This window comes from Podarcis vaucheri, assembly GCF_965113315.1.
Source record: "Podarcis vaucheri genome assembly, chromosome: 1".
NCBI lineage: Eukaryota > Metazoa > Chordata > Lepidosauria > Squamata > Lacertidae > Podarcis > Podarcis vaucheri.
The window spans coordinates 52063550-52083783 of NC_138759.1; the positions used below are offsets into that span (position 1 = coordinate 52063550).

At 41.6% G+C, this 20234-nt stretch overlaps 1 protein-coding gene across 3 annotated transcripts in view; it reads right to left on the minus strand.

Moving 5' to 3' along the window:
* The window catches only part of CSTPP1 (centriolar satellite-associated tubulin polyglutamylase complex regulator 1), a 134529-nt gene that overhangs the window by 67556 nt on the left and 46739 nt on the right, over window positions 1–20234 (minus strand). For all 3 annotated transcript variants that reach the window (XM_082226468.1, XM_082226469.1, XM_082226470.1), the window contains one exon: window positions 4330–4460. In XM_082226468.1, the coding sequence (XP_082082594.1) occupies window positions 4330–4460 (131 nt within the window). The remainder of the gene's footprint in view (window positions 1–4329; window positions 4461–20234) is intronic.

A 20234-nucleotide genomic window follows, 5' to 3' on the forward strand; every position in this document is an offset into this window, starting at 1 on the left:
GTCAGTTCTTTCCTGCTTTCCCAAGGTTTGAGTGGAAACTCCATTTCCTGGACAAAGTTGGTAGTGGCACAAAATGCCATTTAAAAAAACACCCACTGCCCAATTAAAATTCTAGATGGGATCTGGAACTGTGCTCCTGGCTGTTTTTATCATCGTCACGTCTCCTGGAGGTGAAAAGTCAAGGTCATTTGAATATATATTAAATAATTTAGTCATATCCAGTTTTGAATTGTCCATACTATGGAGGCCACATTTCTAAAACATTTAGGAGGCAAACCAAAGGCATGTCTGGTTGCCAGATTTGGCGGTTGGCTTCCAGCAAGTAGATTCCCCCCCCCCCCAATTATGCCCCTGGTGTGGAATTCCCCACCAACAAAGATCCAATTAGCACCTGCATCAAGTTCTGTTGACTGCCAGACAATGCCTGTCATATTTACCTGGACTTTTAGCTGTTAATTTGGGGGGGGGGGTGTTTTAATTTTTTGCAGAGTCTTATATGCTTCACCATGCTTTTCTTTCTGGCTTCCACAGTGCTGAATTGGGGATTTGGGCCTTTATTTTTTTGTACACTGGTGCATTTTTTATTTGTCTGCTGTTTCTTTTTATTATGATTCATGATTGTTAAAAACAGAACCATCTTCCGGGTTATTATTTAGAAGACATCTGAAGGCAGCCCGGTTCAGGAAGTTTTTTTAAATGTGTGACATTTTAATGTATTTTTAATCTTTGTTGGAAGCCACCCAGAGTGGCTGGGGAAGCCCAGCCAGATGGGCGGGGTACAAATAATAAATTATTAATTATTATTCCTAGGTACTCCTGCCCCATTTATGCAGTCCTTCTGCTTGCGCTTTATTTCATTTGAGCAAAATGTCTATGGTTATGGTGCACAAGGTGCATGTGTATAAACGGAAGGCCTGTATATTGCAGGGAGCACTTGGAAGGGCACTTTGCACAGAGACATACTGCAGCCTCCAGTTGGTGACGGAAGTCACACTATTCAGATTCAGGGGTAGGGAACAGGTTTGCCCCTAAACACACACACACACACACACACACACACACACGCACACACGCCCCCAAAAGAGTAGTCTGATTTTCTCCATCAGACTGACATCTATTTACATACATAGAACAGTGTTTCCCAACCGGTGTTCCGCGGCACACTAGTGTGCCGTGAGACACCGGCTGGTGTGCCGTGGGAGGGAGGCGGGCGAGTCGGGCGGCGAGAGGCGGCGGCGGCGAGGATCCGCGTCGAGCCGGGGGCGGCTCCGCGGTGGTGGTGCCGAGCGGCGGGGCAGCGCGCGCAAAAGGGAGGAGCGCGAGACAGCGGAGGAGGAGGAGGCCGGCATGTCCGGGCAGCAGCAGCAACAGCAGCAGCAGCAACTCCCGGCGACGGCTCCTCCTCCGCCCGCTATCGCCGCCACCACCACAACAGCCGCCGCCGCCTCAGCTGCCGCCGTCCCTCAGTCCCTCGCTCTGCTGCCTCCTCCCACCCCGGCAAGGGGAAGGGAAAAAACGTTCACTTTTGTGCGTCCCTCCCGGCGTGACGCTGCGCGCTGACGTCACGGGGCGGGGCTTTAATGGTGGTGTGCCGCGAGATTTTTTTCCGGTAAACAGGTGTGCCGTTGCCCAAAAACGTTTGGGAAACACTGACATAGAAGACACAAAAGAGTGCACTTAGAATCAGCACTAGGGTGCAGCTACACAAACCTATCCGTGTTGTTTCTTGGGCCTGCTCAGGTGTGACTATACAGTGCAGAAGTAACCAGGAACTGGCTTTTACATAGGCACATGCCACAGCAATGGAATAAAAACTGGCGTGTATAAGCACTATTCCAACCATTTCCTGGGAACAGAAAACTATATTTCTTCCTCAGTCTCCCCACTTACATATTTTGCAAGGAAGATGTAAAACTGCACTTCCTGAAGTGTTCAAATTAGAAACAGAAGATTGTGAATTTTACTAGCCAGTATAACTTAAATATTTCAACTGTTTGTTCCTAAATTTCTCCACTCCAAGAGTGTCTGCCTCTTGCAGATTCATAACAGAATCCCCCAATGTATCGGAATGTGTGCTAATTCACAAGGGGCTGATAATGTAGATAAACCTGCTGGGTCAATATGTAAACTGTGGTTAGTTTCCAGTCCCTTCCAGTACTGATTCTGTGCCTCTCAGCTAGCTCACACCTCACTGAAATGAAGAGATGTGAACCAGCAGAGCAATTTGAGGATTTCATATGTACTTTGCATTACATCACTGAAGCTCATGTTTCCTGTGACTATATTTTATGATGCACCACAGGACATCTGGAATTATCACTCCAGCCATTGAAAGGCAAAACAACAATTCCTGTTTCCCAGAAAAACCAAACCAGTATCCCAGTAAGAAAATTTCAAACCCCAAATTTTGGTTGTTAAAAAATTATAAACAAATAACCAAGCTTTAAAAGCATCCTAACTGGAACTAGATTTTAAAAGCTGGAGTATACACTGACTAAACTAAATCATCTTGGTTGGAACAACAGAGAAAACCCAGTCTACTACAGATACAATGGATGTATAAAGTGGTAATTAGCATAAGCTGCTAATGATTATGTGTTTTGAATTGCCTGAGCAAAGACAAAATGCCTGTAAAAGTCAAACCAAGTTAAAAAAAAGTCACAGAAAAAGTTTGAGCATTTCTTCCATTTAGGTTTTTTTTAAAAAAGACAAAAATACTTTTGTACAGTGCTGGATGCAATAGTATTGAGTCCTTTTCACAAACATGTCTCTTTTCTTTTCTCTGTAAACACCCCAACAATCTCCCAAATACAGAGGTTAAGTACCTTTATGTATCTTTATGTCCCTTATCTAAGCAATAAGGACTCTCAGGCCAAGCCATGGTGTGCTAAATAAACACTGCAGTCTTAAGGTCTACTGGCATGGCATAATATGTTCAAGGTCTGCATGACATAATTCAGTATGGTGGCACTAATGTGCACTAGGGGTACAACAATCAGCTGAACATGTGCAGCAATTATCAAGATGATGGCTGGCCACCACTTACACAGCTTGGTAAGAAAAAAAATCACAATGAAAGCAAGCATTGGTGACAATTCTGCAAGGATTCTGAAGGAACTGGAGAGGTCAGACAGTTACAACCTAAAATATATTGACTGTCTAGATGTAATGCGTTTAATGGAAAATTCTATTAAATATGGTTTTTCACTTTAATACACAGATATGTGTTCAAACGATTTCTAATGATGCAAGTTATAAAACTGATAGACCCAAGTCTCATTTTCTCTAGCACAGGACACCTTTGACCGGCAAGCCCACCTCCCAGTGGCAGAGTGTATTCTCCCGCCACCTGCGACAGGTGCTCCCCTCAGGTGGGTGGGGCCCAGAGGGAGCCCACTGCATCCAGCCTGACCAGGCATGAAATTGCTGCCTTGGAAGGAATCTTGCTTGGTGTCAACCAGCCAAGGGGAGGGGTGGCAACGCTGCTGCCAACTCTCCGCTGCCGGCTGCGGACCGACCACTCATCGGGGTCAAGGGCTGGGCGATCAGAGGGTGAAGGGCCTTAGCCAGCCTTCGCCACTGATGGACAGGCGCTCGCATGCCAGGCAGGGGAGGGGCACAGAGGGTGCGCTTCACCCTCCGCACTCACCCAGCCATGTGAGGGGGATCTCTGCAGGGGGTGCCTGGTTCACACACCCCATTGTGTACCCAGGGCAACGCCCCCCGGCACTCCCCCATTACGTTAGTGCCACCTCCTAAAAATTCTATCTTTGGAGAAGCTGCCCTTCTTTTATGTAAACTTTTAGAGAACACTAGAGCTGCAAGAGAACATTCATCAATTGTGCAGGCGAATGGGAAGTTCAGACAAAAGTCTAGACAACAAACTTCTAGTCATCAGTTCTGTTCAAGACACTAACAGAGTGTTAGAGATAGAAAGTGAAAACTCACCTCCATTTCCCCCCACAGTTCTGAAGCATCGCCAGAAGGCGTTCTATTATGGGGTGTAGCTTGAACAATGCGAGTAAGACAACTAAGAGACGTGTGGTGAATGCGGTGGAAATCTTTTATAATATTTAAGCTAAGATTTATATATTGCAGTATTTGAAGCATGAATTTGGTAATATTCCAGGTTATGAAAAGTATTTTTTCTTTTCTATATATTTTTTATTTTTATTTTCTTTCTTTTTATTTTTATTAGTTTTTATTTTGGAAAATATGTATATAAGTGTGTTTACAGTGTTATGTATTGTTATTTGTTTTTTCTTTGTTTAATTTCAGTTTTTTGAAAAAATTAATAAAAATTAATTAAAAAGGAAAAAGAAAACTCACCTCCATTTTTCCCCACGGTTCTGAAGCATCGCCAGAAGGTTCTTAGAAAGGATGCTCTATTATGGGGTGTAGCTTGAACAAAGTTGAATTCTCGGAACAAAATATGAGTTCCTTGGCGTACGCTGTTAAAGCTACAGAGGGAAAATTAAAAAATACGATTGTCAGTCATACCAACAGGAAGCTAATGCTAGCAAAAAAAAAGTCAGGGGCCCAACTTAAAGAGCATATACAAAACCCAAAGGTGTTTGAAAGAAAAAAAAGTTGCAAAACAACTGACATCCAACTGCTCACTAGAAGGAGGCTTATATTAGTGTGGCAGATTTCAGACCTCCAATAAGCTGGAGAGCCCTAAACTCAGGGCACTTCCAGGCTGTCACAATTTTCAGGTGTGAACTAATAACATACAGGCAAATTATAATTCTGCATTCAAAGCTGATTTGGTGTCCTTTCACAACAAACTTCTCCCCCTCAAAATTGGACCCTTTGCAATAAGGAAAGTGATGGGGAAAGCACTGGAAAGTGTGGGATAACAATTGCTCCATGCCACATTGTGTACCCAGAATGAATGTTCAAAAAACAGCCCATTTCATCTAACCTGGTGCATAGTAGTAAGGAAAAATGCTCAATAAGAAGGTAATCTGAAAACAACCTCAGATATTTTTTCCTAAAGATTCATTTGCTAGGTATGTCCAGGAAGAACAAAAGCATCCAATAAATATTTACTTTTGCCAACAGAAACCTGACTGATACCAATGACTTGCAAGAGCATGTTTACCTCTTTTTAGACAAGATCAGTATACCTTTGGATCATTCCTGTGTAATACAAATTGTGACTTCCAACCCACGTTATTGCTATAAGGACTAGGGTTGGGCTAGATGTTCTTTTGGGATCCCTTCCAGTCTTTGGTTCTATAGTTGTAAATCTGAGATTTGCAGAAAAAACCATTTCCAATGTTAGTTAGAGAAGATCCACTGAAATCCATGGGTCTATTCTGGGTATGTCTTAGCTAGGTATCATCCCTTGTCAAGTTTATATGAGATAATAAATGAGAAGTGCTTTGAGTACTGAAAAAAACACAATATGAATGCTATATTCAGTATCCTAAAGGCAAAAATTAAGGCAGTGCATTTACATTAAGAGTGAAAGTACGCCCCCACCTGCCCCCCCCAAACCCCTGGAACAAACAAACCCAACTTATGTCAGTTTCAGATTTTTTAGTTTGAAGCAGGGTGATAGTGTTAGCCACCCTGAGCCCGGCTTCGGCTGGGGAGGGAGGGATATAAATAAAAATTATTATTATTATTATTATTATTATTATTATTATTATTATTATTATTATTATAACTGGCTTTTCCACAAACAACATACAGGTTGTTTAGCCATGTTCCTGAAATGAATTATATCACTACATAAGCAAAAGATCAGCCCCTAATAAAATATATGGCCTGCCCTGAACCTGCTAGACATGAGTACGGCACCAGCAGAATTATCTATCACTGGTTTAATTCATTTTGAGCTGTACTTGCAGCATCATGTTCCAAGAAGTAATATACACTTAAAAATATATATTATTATTTTATGTAACTTTTGTCATGGAATCCCTGCATAACTGTAGCAAGACTAAAAAGAGAAGGCTAATGCTTTTCATTAGCAGCTCTGTGTAAGACTTCAATGGATGGGTGGGGAGAAAATGGATGGGTTTCTGGAATTCCTCTTGACCAAATTGACGCTATTCTCTGTAACCAAAGACATTTTCATAATGTCAGACCTGCAAGAGGAAAAAGTTAAACTTTAATGTCAAGCAACCATTGGTTTGGAATGCGTATAAAAATACTTTCTTAGCTGACACATTCAGCGTGGTGCTTCTTGGCAGACAGGCCACTACAGAAGTCTTGAGTACAGTGGTACCTCTGGTTATGAATTTAATTTGTTCCGGAGGTCCGTTCTTAACTTGAAACCATTCTTAACCTGAGGTAACACTTTAGCAAATGGGGCCTCCCACTGCTTCGCGATTTCTGTTCTCATCCTGAGGTAAAGTTCTTAACCCGAGGTACTACTTCCGGGTTAGCGGAGTCTGTAACCCAAAGTGTTTGTAACTCGAGGTGTTTGTAACCCGAGGTACCACTGTATTTCACCTATCCTTCTCTTGACTCCGAGCTGAGAGAAAAATCTACGTATTAAATTTAACCCTCTTCTCTAGTTTAAAATGTAACCAAATGCTTTTGATTGATTGATTAGCATGCGATTAGTGAGATCACAAGCTCATTTATACAAAGGGCTGTGGGGTTTGCTTTGAGAGCATAGTAACGTGGATGCTACCCCTAGCATCAATTCCGGAACAGCACTGTTGTGAAACAGGAAAACTTGCTTCCTCTCTGACAGAGAACAAAGGACTGCCTAAATGAGAACAAATAAATATGCTTCTTTGGAACTCATGTCAATTATCATGCTGTGAATTACATTCTACACCTCTAGCAAGGTTTTAGCTAAGTTAGCAAGGGTTTTTAGTATTACTGCATTTTCTTATATGCCTGATGGTATGTTCTGTTCTTTCCCTCTCATAAATATTCTTCCCTCCCTTAAAATATTATCTGTTTTAGTCGGTTATGATTCATTGGGCCAAAGATTTTGGGTATAATATACAGCTGAGTGAATGGGTAAAATTATGGAAAGAAGGTTTAAAATTTACTGCTTGCAATGCCCTAAAAGAAAATGTGATGAAAATGATGTATAGATGGTATATTACACCAGTTACGTTAGCGAAAATGTATAAAGCTAGTAATAAATGTTGGAAATGTAAAGAAAAAGAGGAAACTTTTTATCACATTTGGTGGGAATGTAAAAAGGTGAAATGCTTCTGGGAGATGATATATAATGAGATGAAAAAAAGTTGAAATATACATTTACAAAGAAACCAGAAGCATTTTTACTGGGCATTGTTGGGAGTGATATAAATAGAAAGGAATGTAAGTTCTTTTTATATGCAATAACAGCAGCAAGAATACTAATGGCCCAAAAATGGAAGCAAGAAGAATTACCGACAATTGAAGAATGGAGGATGAAGTTAATGGACTATGCAGAACTAGATAAACTAACAGGAGGGATTCGAAATCGGCGGGACCAGAAGTTTACTGAAGACTGGAGTAAATTTGCGGACTATCTGAAAAGTATTTGTGACGATCAAACAACGTCTGTTGGTTTGCAAGAAGTTTTGTGAGGAGTATTTGGAAATATTGCAAAAATGGAGAAGGGGGGATGATATGTTAAGAGACGTAAAGGTAGTATAAGGTTAAGAAATGCATAAGAAGTGATTAAGATGGAGGATCATCAGAGGTGCTGATGGAAGTCCAATAAGTTTGTATAAGTGTAAAACTGTGTGGTACATTTTATAATTCGTCTGTTAAAACCAATAAAAAATATTTAAAAAATAAAAAATAAATATTATCAGAAGCTTGGGTTAAGGTGGTGGTGAGCAGCCCTGAGCATGGTGTCAGTGTGAAAGACTATGTGTGTGTGAAAGATTGTGAATGGGTTTGTAAGAAGCATTAACTAAACAAAAGTGTCCCTTGAAGTAGATCTGGCTGAGAGCAGGACTTTGGGTCCTTGAATTTGTGACAGACGTCAGCTCAAAATTTCCAAAATAAAGGATACTTTGAAGTAAGGTTATCTGTGTATGGCACTGTAATGTCCAAAATGAGGCACATCTGTTATGTTCTGCAAAGCTGTGATGTTTGTGAGTTAGGAGAACTCTTTGAAATAAGGGCCATCTGGTAACCTGACAGTTTTACTTCCAAGGTCTCTTGCTCTATTACAAAACTTCCATATATAGGAGTTGTGAACACTGCAGGGCAATGTCAGTTAATAAGCTTTTTTGGTATCTTCTTTGTTTCTTTTCAGAAGGATCTTAGAAGTCAGCAATATCAAGTTTCATGTACGTCTGAAAGTGCCCTTCTAAGATGCTATTAAAGCTCAATGTGCAAATTAAATAGAAACATTGATACAAATAAAATGAAAAACAGAGGAACAATAAAAGGTCCCTTCACTAAAAGTGGATTCATCTGTGTGTGTCCCTGTTCTTCTAAGCTTGGCAAATGTTTCAAATCCTCCAGAGAGATCATGAAAGCATTCCCCCTAGGACAGCAGCTTAGTGACTCTCCTGAGAGAGAATTAGTGAAAAGATTCATATTCTTGGCGGGGGCAGATCGTCTCCATAGGTAGCTGCTTCACAGTAACCAAAATCTATTGGCTAACTGGATATTGTTTTAGTCCTTTAGCATTTCATAGTACAGTAACCATTCAGAAATGCCTAATACATTTATGCTTAGTTACAAGCCAGGCTCTCTCCAGGTAACTTCCAATAAGCTTATCAAGCATTCTCTGAAACGTTACTTAATTTCCAAAAAAAATTACAAAAAAGTCTAAGCTAAACATTTTTCTTTGGATATAATGAACAGACTTAGCTACCAATGCATACAGACACTAGGTTAGCACTATTTCTAATGCATTAAAAATGTTGCCCAGTGGTCCAATAATGCACTAAAGCAACAGCAAGTTTTCTTCAAGATACAACTAGATTTTGATTCCCCCACCCTTTCAACAAGTTGTTATTTTTAGGCAACTGCTGCTGGACGATTATGAATTCTTTTATAATTATCAGGTACTGTTGGTGCTCCACAAATCAGAGGAAGACATGAGTTGTTACATGGTGGAAGATGACAAGATAAAGAGACAACCAAAATCATACTACAATGCCCCAAAGGCCTGATTCAAAGCCCAGGAAAGCCAACAAATGCTCAAAATTATTTTGCTAACTTTGGATCAGGTTCCAGAAGCATGAAAATTGTTTAATCACAGAGTGCTATAGCTCTGTATTTAAAAATATATAGCTATAATGTTACTTTGACATCTGATGATCTCAAGATTACTATTTTAATTTATTATAATCTAGGTGTTGCAGAGCTCCAAAGCATCTGTTAAAGGAGCTGTCATAATGCATATTATTAAATTAAAATAAAAATGACTGTTCATCCACCACCCTGCCTTTAACTGTGCATGTAGTGCATAGACAATGACCCAGTTTGCATTTCATGGTGGACCATAGTTAATGGTTAACAGAGAATGCAGAGATTCACTCTTCCCCTAGTACAAGGAGGAGCCACAAAACATGATTCCAGGGTTTAGAAGTACATCTGAAACAAAGACTTGATTTGTTTTGCTAAAACTAAGCATGGTCAGTAAGCAAAGAACAAACCTTGACTTACATCATTGCTGCTGTATACGGTTATTCCCAAACCAAGACAAACTGTGGTTAATCTCAAATATGTTTTTGGAGGAAATTAAACAATAATTCATGAAGTTTGCTTGTTTACCTAAACCATAAATAAGATTATCCACCGTTTCAGATTCAGATGTAACAGTTCAGTGAGGTTAACTGAAAATGGAAGTGAATGTGTTCCGATTTTCGGACAGCTGTATTGGAGGGAGAAGGGAGGGAGGAATTCATGCGCCTGAATCTTTGGCTTATGATGATAAAGCACAGTTTGGCATTGTGGCCATGCCAAGCCAATGTGTGGTGTGAAAGGCCAAAGACTGGTACCCCTCATTCAGTTTATTTTTATTTTGGACACCAAAACCCCAAAAAGAATGTTTAGAGGTCATCTTGCCTTTGTGGCAAGCAGCTAAATACCATGTTCTGGACAGATCAGGGGTAAAATTGTTTTCCTAGCCCAACTGCCTATACTACTGGTTGTTGTTTACTGTGCAGTATTAGGATGTCTCGGGAGTCCAAATGGATGGAACATGGTTGAAAGAGAATTACAGGGGAGAAGGCACAAGAGCCATGCCAAGTCTTGGTTTTCCATGGGCTAGTTAAAGGCCTGAAGTATTCTAGTACACCATTTTAGAACTAGTGACCAATAAGTGAGGACTTGGTGAAGAAGTTGTAGTCTAAAGATGATTCTAGCATGTTTTGTGAACCACCCTCCAAAGTAGGCTGCTGGCCATGTCATGTCTTTCTTTTGTTTGGCCACCACTTTCAAATTATCCTCAGATTTATCAGATGAGTTTCTTGGGAGCAAAGATCATGCCAGCAGAACTCCCAGATCCTGCTAGGTGAACCTCAGCCCATTTTTTTCACATGGAAAGCATAAAATCCCCACAAAAAAAGCATTCTATGTATGAATAAAAAGATCAACATGCAAGTTATACGTTATTTTCAACACAGAAACATAGAAATTCCCTTTAAGATCTGCTGGAATACTCGGGAGAGAAATTCATCACATTGGACTGGAAAAGGACCATTTTGGACATTTAAGAATAATAATAATAATTCAAGAGCTACTTTTGGACTTTTTGAGTGGAAGAAGGTGAATCGGAGATGCCTGGGATAAAAGATTGCGAAAGCAACACCTAGCAGATTGAGAAGCAGCTATATAACATAGCTAGATGTTTCCTGCAAGGTATGCTTTGAATATTTTGAATAATAATAATTATTATAATTGGCAGACAGAGAATTGGAAGCTCTTCCTCGTTATCTTTTCTTTTCTTTTTTTTTCTTCTCTTTCTTTAGTTTGGATTTTTCATATCTTATTTCTTTATGATTTCTAACTCAGGTTTTACTGCTGTTGATTTTTGAAGTCCCCTATTTTGGATTAATGAAGATACACACAGGAAGGTGATAAGAGATGGAAGATGAAGGGCTCTGTGTGAGAGGCAGGGTGGAAGGCTGGGAGAAGGAGGAGAAACTCCCAGGTGAGAACTGGGAGGGTTCACTTTTCTGTGTGTGGAAAAGTGAAAAATTGTGCTTATTTATTCTGCGTTTCTTGTCCCTTCACTTCTCTATTTTTTTCTTTTCTTATTCTTGTTTTTCTTGATCCTCTTTCTTTATACAGTGGTACCTTGGTTTACGAACTTAATCCGTTCCGGAACTCCATTCTTAGACCAAAACCATTCTTAAACCGAGGTGCGCTTTCCCTAATGAGGCCTCCCGCCGCCGGTGCCCTTCCACCTTTTGGATTCCGTTTGTAGACAAAGGTAAAGTTTGCAAACCGGGACACTACTTCCGGTTTTGCGGAGTTTGTAAACCGAATAGTTCATAAAAAGGGCTGTTCTTAAACTGAGGCACCACTGTATTAGCTCGGCTTTTATCATATTTTATGTTGAAAACTTTTAATAAAAAAAATTCCCCATCAGAATTGTTTTATATTTGAAGCAATGCTAAAACCTAAAAACTGGTTGTGTATTTCAGTTCAAAACTCAATGTTAGTATTGGGTGGGGAAGGTTAGGGAAGAATTGCCTAGAACAAATTTCTTCCTTTAGTCTATAGGTATTGTGCCTACAGGTGTGACCCTTAAAAAGAATGACAGGCACTGCTTAGTTGTCAGATCTTCCTTGCCCCATACTGCTTGGTGCTCCTCAAAATCACTCAGGGGAGACAGGATAATTAGCACACTAAGCTGAAGGTTACCATGGACACAATTCCTGACTTGTCTACTTGCAGCGGCAATTAAAACTAAAGCCCTCATTAGTACTCTAATAGACTTCAAGCACATGCATTTCACTCAGAGGTTTTGCTGGGTTGATAGGCAATCCCTTCAATAGCAATAGTTGCCTTTCACATCACAGAAATGTCCATTTGAAACAAAAAACGCCTGTACTTAGAGACCTTGCCTTTACATGCCCCACCGAAGCCAAACCAGACAGGAATCTTCCTAGGATGCCAGGACTGGGAAAGACGTGCCTTGCAGCATCCTTGCTCTATGCTTGCGGGATGGGCATGTATGTACACATGAATAAGACAGAGCAGAGGACAAGGAAGTAGCAAAGCCCCAAAGCTCTCTGAGAAGGATGTGTTGGGAATGCTAGTACTCAGGTGCTGCTTCTTGGAACACAGAGCCAGAGCTCAATAGAGCATTGTCTTCTGGGTAATTACATTGAGGCAGCCTGCCAGGGTTTTGAAACTTTCATTTGAACAAGGCACGGGGGGCGGGGTGCAGACTTTGGACTCTTTGATAGGTTGTAAAAGTTCTGGGATGCTATGGAAACATCCGAATAGAGGGGCCAACCAACACCACTACTTGCCCCATGTCAGCTGGAAATCTAAGCAGAGCAGAAACATGCATGGCAGAAAGAAGCTGGTTTTTCTGGAAAGGACAGGTATTCAGAATGTACCCCTAGAGGCCTTCCCCCAGCAGGTGGCACCTCTGGCTGCCACAGCAAAGCACCAAATTAATTATGGGATGCCTCCCCCTTACCAAAGGAGCAACAGGGAATGGCAAATGGCTCCCTGATTTGCAGGACATTTCATTACGCTGAAGGTTACTTAATCATATATTACTTATTGGCTGGCACAGAAATAGCCTCCACATTCTATCACACACCGTGAGTGCTTCAGCGGGTGGGTGTGCTTGGGGAGGGATTTCTTCAATAGCAACAGTTGCCTTTCACATCACAGAAGCAGGGGACTGAGGTGAGAAGAGGAGACGGGGAGAGGAGACTAACTTCAGAAATTGCAAAAGGCCTTAACAGCACTGTAGGCATCAGCAAAAATGTCTGTCCTTTGAGACCTTGCCTTCACTAGCTGCACAAAAGTCAAACCAGAATTTACACACTTCTCTCGATAGGAATAAAGCTAGCATCCCTAACGCGGCAGCCACAGACACCATAGCAAACCCAGACATTCCCCTGGCTGTCCACCAAAGCTTCTTTAAATTCCATTTTTGTGGGGTGGGTAGGTTTCATGACTATTTTTGCTTTGGTTTGAGGGGTTTCCTGTCTGCTTGGTTTGTTTGCATTTTATTTCTTCTGGGGTGTTCGCGCACTGCTTTCACTTGTTGTTTGAAAGGGGTGTCCCATCACCCATTTTTTCCTGTGAAATGAGTATCTTGTGGCGTCCATTAACAAGTTCTCAGTCATGCAGTGCTCTCAGACACCTCCTAACCGTATGTATATCACTGGGCCTTACTCAAAGCTTCGCATAGCAATTGATAATGTAAAAATAAATAAATTACTTCTCTACATATGCTGTTTTCCATTGACTTAGGAGCAGGTTGTACTTTTCGACCATCAGTTAAGGATCAACAGGAAAACAAGGGTGCTGCTTCATCCTCTACTCAGCCCCATCACCAGGTCTTCCCCACATGTCTAAATGATCAGCCTCAAGCCCAAGGAAACAGCTCACAGGATCAATAAGTTTTGGGTGGCCTTAATAACCCATCAAAAGACGTAGTTGCCACCAACCCTCCTCTCCCACATCTCGGGGAAGGAGTGGGGTCTACTCTCTCGATATTGCACTGGGCTTTGGAGGCAGAGTGCGGCGGCCAACTCAAGCGGCACCTCCCCAAAGGAAAACAGCACCCCCATTCCATCCCCCAGCTTTGCCACCACTCGCCTCTCCTTGTAAGAGCAGAGAGGGACCGGAAGCAAAGCTCTGCAGAACGCCTCCCCTCCTGCAGAGTTGCTGAGAAGGGAGGCATTCCGTCACCCTGCTTTGCTGCCAGTACAAAGCCCAGCTGCCGGGCAGTAAGGGGGTACCTCTCCCCCATCGCTGCGTGATGTGGTGTGGCAAAGCCCTGCCACCAGGCAAGAAGGGGGCATCTGGAAAGGATATCCCTTCCGCCCGCCCCCGCCCAGCAGGAGAGACTCCACAAGCCCTTATGGAATTTGCCCCCTGCCCAATGGCGGAGGTGGCAGTGGAGCATTTGGCCTCAGGTGCTGAAACACCTTGGGCTGCCCCTGTTTGGAGGTACTCAGAAGGAGTGGCTGTGGAGTGTCCTCAAAGATCAGAGTGACTGCTGAGAGGAGTCTTCCCACCCGTTCCCCAAGCCTGGGAAAAGGGCTGCTCCTGCAGTCATACTGAGCTTTGGGGACACTCCAAAGTCATTGATTCTGAGCACCTCTGAAGCACAGCATGGGATCAGAGACAGCCCCCTGCCCATCTCTCACTTTACACTCCCCACAAATGCATTTGCTAAGTTAGCAAAATACATCCTTGTCACTGGTGGACGCCAGTCATGTTTATGGATTCCTGCAACAAGGATACAGTACTTGACTTTGCTCTTCCCTTTTGGTGATAACAGTCACACTACCCATTTGAAACTCTTCTCCTTGTATGTTTATAAGCCTATTGGCAAGAAAACATGCAAAGGCACTCATGCTGGCATCCAGCACACACCAGTTTGAGATATACTATTCTTTCACAAAGTTTTGGCTTCTGGATGGACAGGACCTTTTTCAGAATTAAATGATACAGACAACAGTGTTGCCCATTACAATCCTCTCTTAGTTCCTTTTTTCTTGCTGCCCCTATTTCAGGTCAGGAGGTACAACAGCGAAGTAGGTCAGTTATTTAATACCCTAATCTCTCAAATCAGAGCTTGTACGATTTTGCTGTGTTGAATTATTGGGCCACTATGTTTAAAAACAAAAGAGGGAAAGAAAGAAAGAAAGAAAGAAAGAAAGAAAGAAAGAAAGAGGGAGAGACTTTTAAAAACAACAGAGGCCTTTTGATCAGAGTACCGTAGTACAGCTTGCTGTAACTCAAGCTGGCCATTCTTATGTAGCAGGAATTAAGGACTCCCCCTGCCAGGCAGAGCCCTATTAAAAGACAATGGCTGTTTGAAAAGGATAAGCAAGCTGATATGGATATAATAGGCCACATATAGCGCGTCCTTTCTACTCTGAAATAAAGCATTTTAGAGTTATGAGTTGGGAAATCCAGTATGCTGGGAGATAGACCTATCCTATAAAAGGCTAAGTCGCCATGGAGAAATGCTTGGAAAGCTCGGGGGAGAAGGAAACAGTTCACAGCAACACATCAACAGTTAAGAATTAGTGCTTTCAAGTGCTATGTGCTGCTCAATATAGTCCACATCACCGCAATGCTGTGTAACTTACAGAGACATCCAGCCTTCCACATTCTTATCAGAGCCGAAAACCTACTGTGAGGAACAGTGGAAGATTACTTGATCATCTAATGATCATTGATAGTTCTGGGAAAGCAGAGCCAAAATTAAATTACATTACATTCCCAAGAGTATCAGCTTCCTCTGTTTTTTTTTTTTTTAAGTGCCACTACAGCCCAAGTCACAGAGACATTTAACCCTCCCCTCTATGCTTCACTGGCTACAGGACAGAGTGAAAATACCCTATTATATGTTCCATAGGAAGGTTGAAGTATCCACAGCTTCATGCCTCTGTTTCCCTCATTTATAAAACAAAGTCAAAACCCTACCTTGTAGCCTTGGATGGAATATATTCCTTGTTTGCAGAATATATTCCTTGCCTGAAGTTCCCTCAAGGGCCAGGATAGTAACTTTCATGGGGGGAAAGACGATTAACAAGGACGTTGTAAAACATCTCTTGTTTCTTTCAAGCAAGTGACCCAGAGAAAAAGTAGCCATACTGTTCTACAGGTGCAAAACCAGCCACATGATAGGTTGCAATCAGTTATGATCCACCACCGCCATTTTGTAATGCAACACAGCTGGACTGATCTCCCCAAGGGCAGATTTTGCTGTAACATTTTTCTTTCACTGGCAAATACACATTTAAAAAACGTTTATGCTGAAATGCAAAATCCATATGGGAGAAAGATCTACGAGCAAGAGCAAACAAGAGTTCTCATGTTTACGGACTCTATCTGCAAAACCCATGTGGATTCTGCATTCCGATGTGACGGTTTTCACATTTATTTTTCCACAAAGAAAAAAATGATGTTGGAATCATCCTTCAGTTTCCTACAGGGTATGTTTTGCAATGGAAGGGTAGCCAGTGTTGGATGGAAATTCCCATCTTCAGCGGAAGACATTCCAGGAAATTTCTTTAATAAAAACAAAACAAGAAACAACAAGCTGAATCGGTGTTCTATTCTGACCTTTATTCTATATGTGTCCCTTAAAAAAAAAAAAAAGCTAAACACTAGCTAGAAAGCAGGTAGAGCAAGGCATTTAGGAATAATCAGAGCTCAAAGAAAAGAAATATATAGAACTGAATACTTCATATTTGAGCTCTTAATGTTTTCTGAATATTCTTCTGGTTTCTGGGGCAGAACTCCCAAATAAATCTGAAATCTGAACAGGGAGAGATAACCAAGAACAGGAAAGATTTCCTTTGGCTGCAAACAGTAAGAGTCTATCAGGGCTTCCCAACTTTTTTTGACCAGGAAATCAAAGGAAATGCCATGGGCATCCAAAAACAACAATTTCACAGGGGAAAACCCCAATAAGGCTCAGAATTCCCACCCACCAAAAAGACAGGCCAAACAAATGAAACTCAGGCCAAAAAAATAATCAGGCAGGCTTCCCCCCTCCAAAAAACAACCCCTCATTCAAAAAAACATTGAGGGGCCAGGAAGCTTTGAAAAACACCAAAGATGGTGTCTAGGTCACCATACAACACATGGAGCTATTCACACATTAAATAACAATAAACCCACCATGTACCATCATGTATACTTTAACCTGGTTCCTCAGGCAACCCCAGCTCTCTGAAGAGCATACATCAGAAAAATCTGCTTCTCCCCCACCCCACCCCATGCAAGGGCATCATCTGAGCAGACTCTGGAACCAATACAAATGCTTTTACAATTTATTTCTTTTTTATACAAACTGCGCCTCCCAATATGCACATGACCTGATGTGTGAGGAGGCCTTCCTTGTTACATTAGTGTGTTGGCTGCAGTGTGTAGGTATATCGCGTGTATGCTCCCCTTACTCCTTTCCAGGGCTGGAAAGTGGTTAGTTTAACTTCCAGCTTGCTAGTAAAACTGAAGTACTGTGTTGTGAAATAATGCATGTCTAAAAAGTGTGTCGCCAACATGAAAAGTTTGGAAAGCTCTGGCCTAAACTGTGAAACTGTCATGGGAGATCCACCAGACCCTCTTTGATGGGTTTCCAATACCACTTCATGACTGTACTGGCCTGTCAGACATTTGAAATCACTGTGCCTACTCTCTCACACACCTTGACATTGTTTTGAATGGGCTGTCCTTCATTCAGTTAATGGCTGTTTTTTAAACTTGTTGGTTTTTTCATTGTTGCTATTAGTTACCTTGGGTGTTTCAATCTGAAAGGCACTACAGTGGTACCTCAGGTTAAGAACTTAATTCGTTCTGGAGGTCCGTTCTTAACCTGAAACTGTTCTTAACCTGAAGCACCACTTTAGCCAATGGGGCCTTCCGCTGCTGCTGCACCGCTGCTGCACGATTTCTGTTCTCATCCTGAAGCAAAGTTCTTAACCCAAGGTACTATTTCTGGGTTAGCGGAGTCTATATCCTGAAGCGTCTGTAACCCGAGCGAGGTACCACTGTATATAAAAGCCTGGTTTGCCCAAAACAGGAAGCTATAGTCAGAAATAAACTATGGCTTACTGTGAATGAGTAGAATGCTGGTGCCCACTGCTTAATTACACCTGCTCCACCCTGCTGCCTTCTGGGAGAAACAAATGAGGCTTAGATTAGTGTTACGTGCAAACCAACCCTCGTGGTTTGCTTCTCTCCAAACAAACTTTTTTACCAGCAGCTATTTGGCATTTTTTTTAATTTGGGGTTAAGTGACTTAACCTTCCAAACAAATTGTTCAAGGCTTTTGAATTCCAAAAGATTAAATTTGACTGTCCACTAAGTAAGCCATGGTCTTCTAGATACGATCTTTCATGCAATAGAAAAGGTCAGTCGCTATTGCTGAAGGGTTTTCTTTAAAACATCCCATTTAAAGTTGTCCTACAGTTTTGCACAGCAGCAGTAGAGTCCCACTATTCAATGCAATTCTGATTGACATGTTGTTGTTTAGTCGTGTCCGACTCTTCGTGACCCCATGGACCAGAGCATGCCAGGCACTCCTGTCTTCCACTGCCTCCCGCAGTTTGGTCAAACTCAGCCTTCTTTATGGTCCAGCTCTCACTTCCATACATCACTACTGGGAAAACCATAGCTTTAACTATACGGACCTTTGTCGGCAAAGTGATGTCTCTGCTTTTTAAGATGCTATCTAGGTTTGTCATTGCTTTTCTCCCAAGAAGCAGGTGTCTTTTAATTTCGTGACTGCTGTCACCATCTGCAGTGATCATGGAACCCAAGAAAGTAAAATCTCTCACTGCCTCCATTTCTTCCCCTTCTATTTGCCAGGAGATGATGGGACCAGTGGCCATGATCTTAGTTTTTTTGATGTTGAGCTTCAGACCATATTTTGCACTCTCCTCTTTCACCCTCATTAAAAAGTTCTTTAATTCCTCTTCACTTTCTGCCATCAAGGCTGTGTCATCTGCATATCTGAGGTTGTTGATATTTCTTCCGGCCATCTTAATTCCGGCTAGGGATTCATCCAGTCCAGCGTTTCGCATGATGAATTCTGCATATAAGTTAAATAAGCAGGGAGACAATATACCACCCTGTTGTACTCCTTTCCCAGTTTTGAACCAATCAATTGTTCCATATCCAGTTCTAACTGTAGCTTCTTGACCTACATAGAGATTTCTCAGGAGACAGATGAGGTGATCAGGCACTCCCATTTCTTTAAGAACTTGCCACAGTTTACTGTGGTCGACACAGTCAAATGCTTTTGATCGACATACACAAACACTAAATTTCTTGCAACTCTCCCTCTGGGGAGAGATGGGGATATGGAAGGGGAAATGATGTTTGTGTTACTTTTAATTATTATATTGAACTAGTTGTCAAGCTAGCTGAAGAAGGGGATTTGGTACCAAAATGATTGTATCTGATAAATAAAACAGAGGTACAGTGCCCAGCCCAGGGGGAGGGAAATCATTTATTATCTGCATCCAACTTACGACATAGCAAGGAAAGGAATGGCTACTGGCTGGCTACTAGTAAAATTAAATACCAGTGTTGAGAAAAAGGGCAAATTAATTCATCATGTGTCGAGTCTCCATTGTCTACTGTGGAACACAATTAATGGCAGCAAGACAATCTAACAGTGCTTGGGACCAAAGAACAGCAGAGCACCACATGCACAACCCCCCCCAAAAAAAAAACAATATATTATTGCTTGCATTTTGAATATCCCCAGCCATAACTCTGCAACGACGTATGAATAATACAAAATTTAAATACATATATGCACTTGCATTGCATTGCAAATGTAATATTTTTCTTTCAGCTCAAACTCTTAACTGCTCACACATCCTAGATGCCATTAAAAGAATTGCAAACATTTATGCATAAAACATCATGTTTTGGGGAAGTTCGACGAAGAGCTCCTGCTGAGATGGAAATCAGTCTTGCCCTTCATCTCTAAAATGAGAACAGTGACTTCTCTCACAGGGCTGTTGCAAGGATGAACAAAATAAGGACTTTAAAAGCCTCTTGCATATTAAAGAAGCAACATTCAGAAAAATAACAATCCCCAAACTGATGGAATTTTGCTTCCGCTATGATTGTGATTTACCATCATGATTAACCTACATATGCTGGTTTACTTTTCTTGCTTTGAATCACTTTACTTGTTTCAAGAGATATACTTTGGGAAGGCGGGAGGGTCAGTCCTAAGGAATGCTAGGCTGGCAAGGCTCTTGGACAAATATAAGATAATATTAAACCCACTTCTACCATTCTAGTATACCATAGTGGTCTAAGTGTGAAAGATCCCAGTTCAAATCCACCTTAGGCCCCAACTCAGCAGGGGACCTTAAGCAAACTATTAGTTTCTTAGCCTTAGTGTTCCCATCTGCAAAATGGGAATAACACTGGCCTACCTTATGAAAGCACTGAACACTGAAATGTTAGATGTGAAATGCTTTGAACCGTTAAATATGTTGTATAAATGCTGTTTTATTCTTAAAATAAAGGCAAAAAGAGAGAGATATCACTGTCTAGGTCATCTGGAGCATTAAGAGCACTTTAAGTGAAAAGTCTCTGCCTCTTTAGGGATTTTCACTATCTGTGAA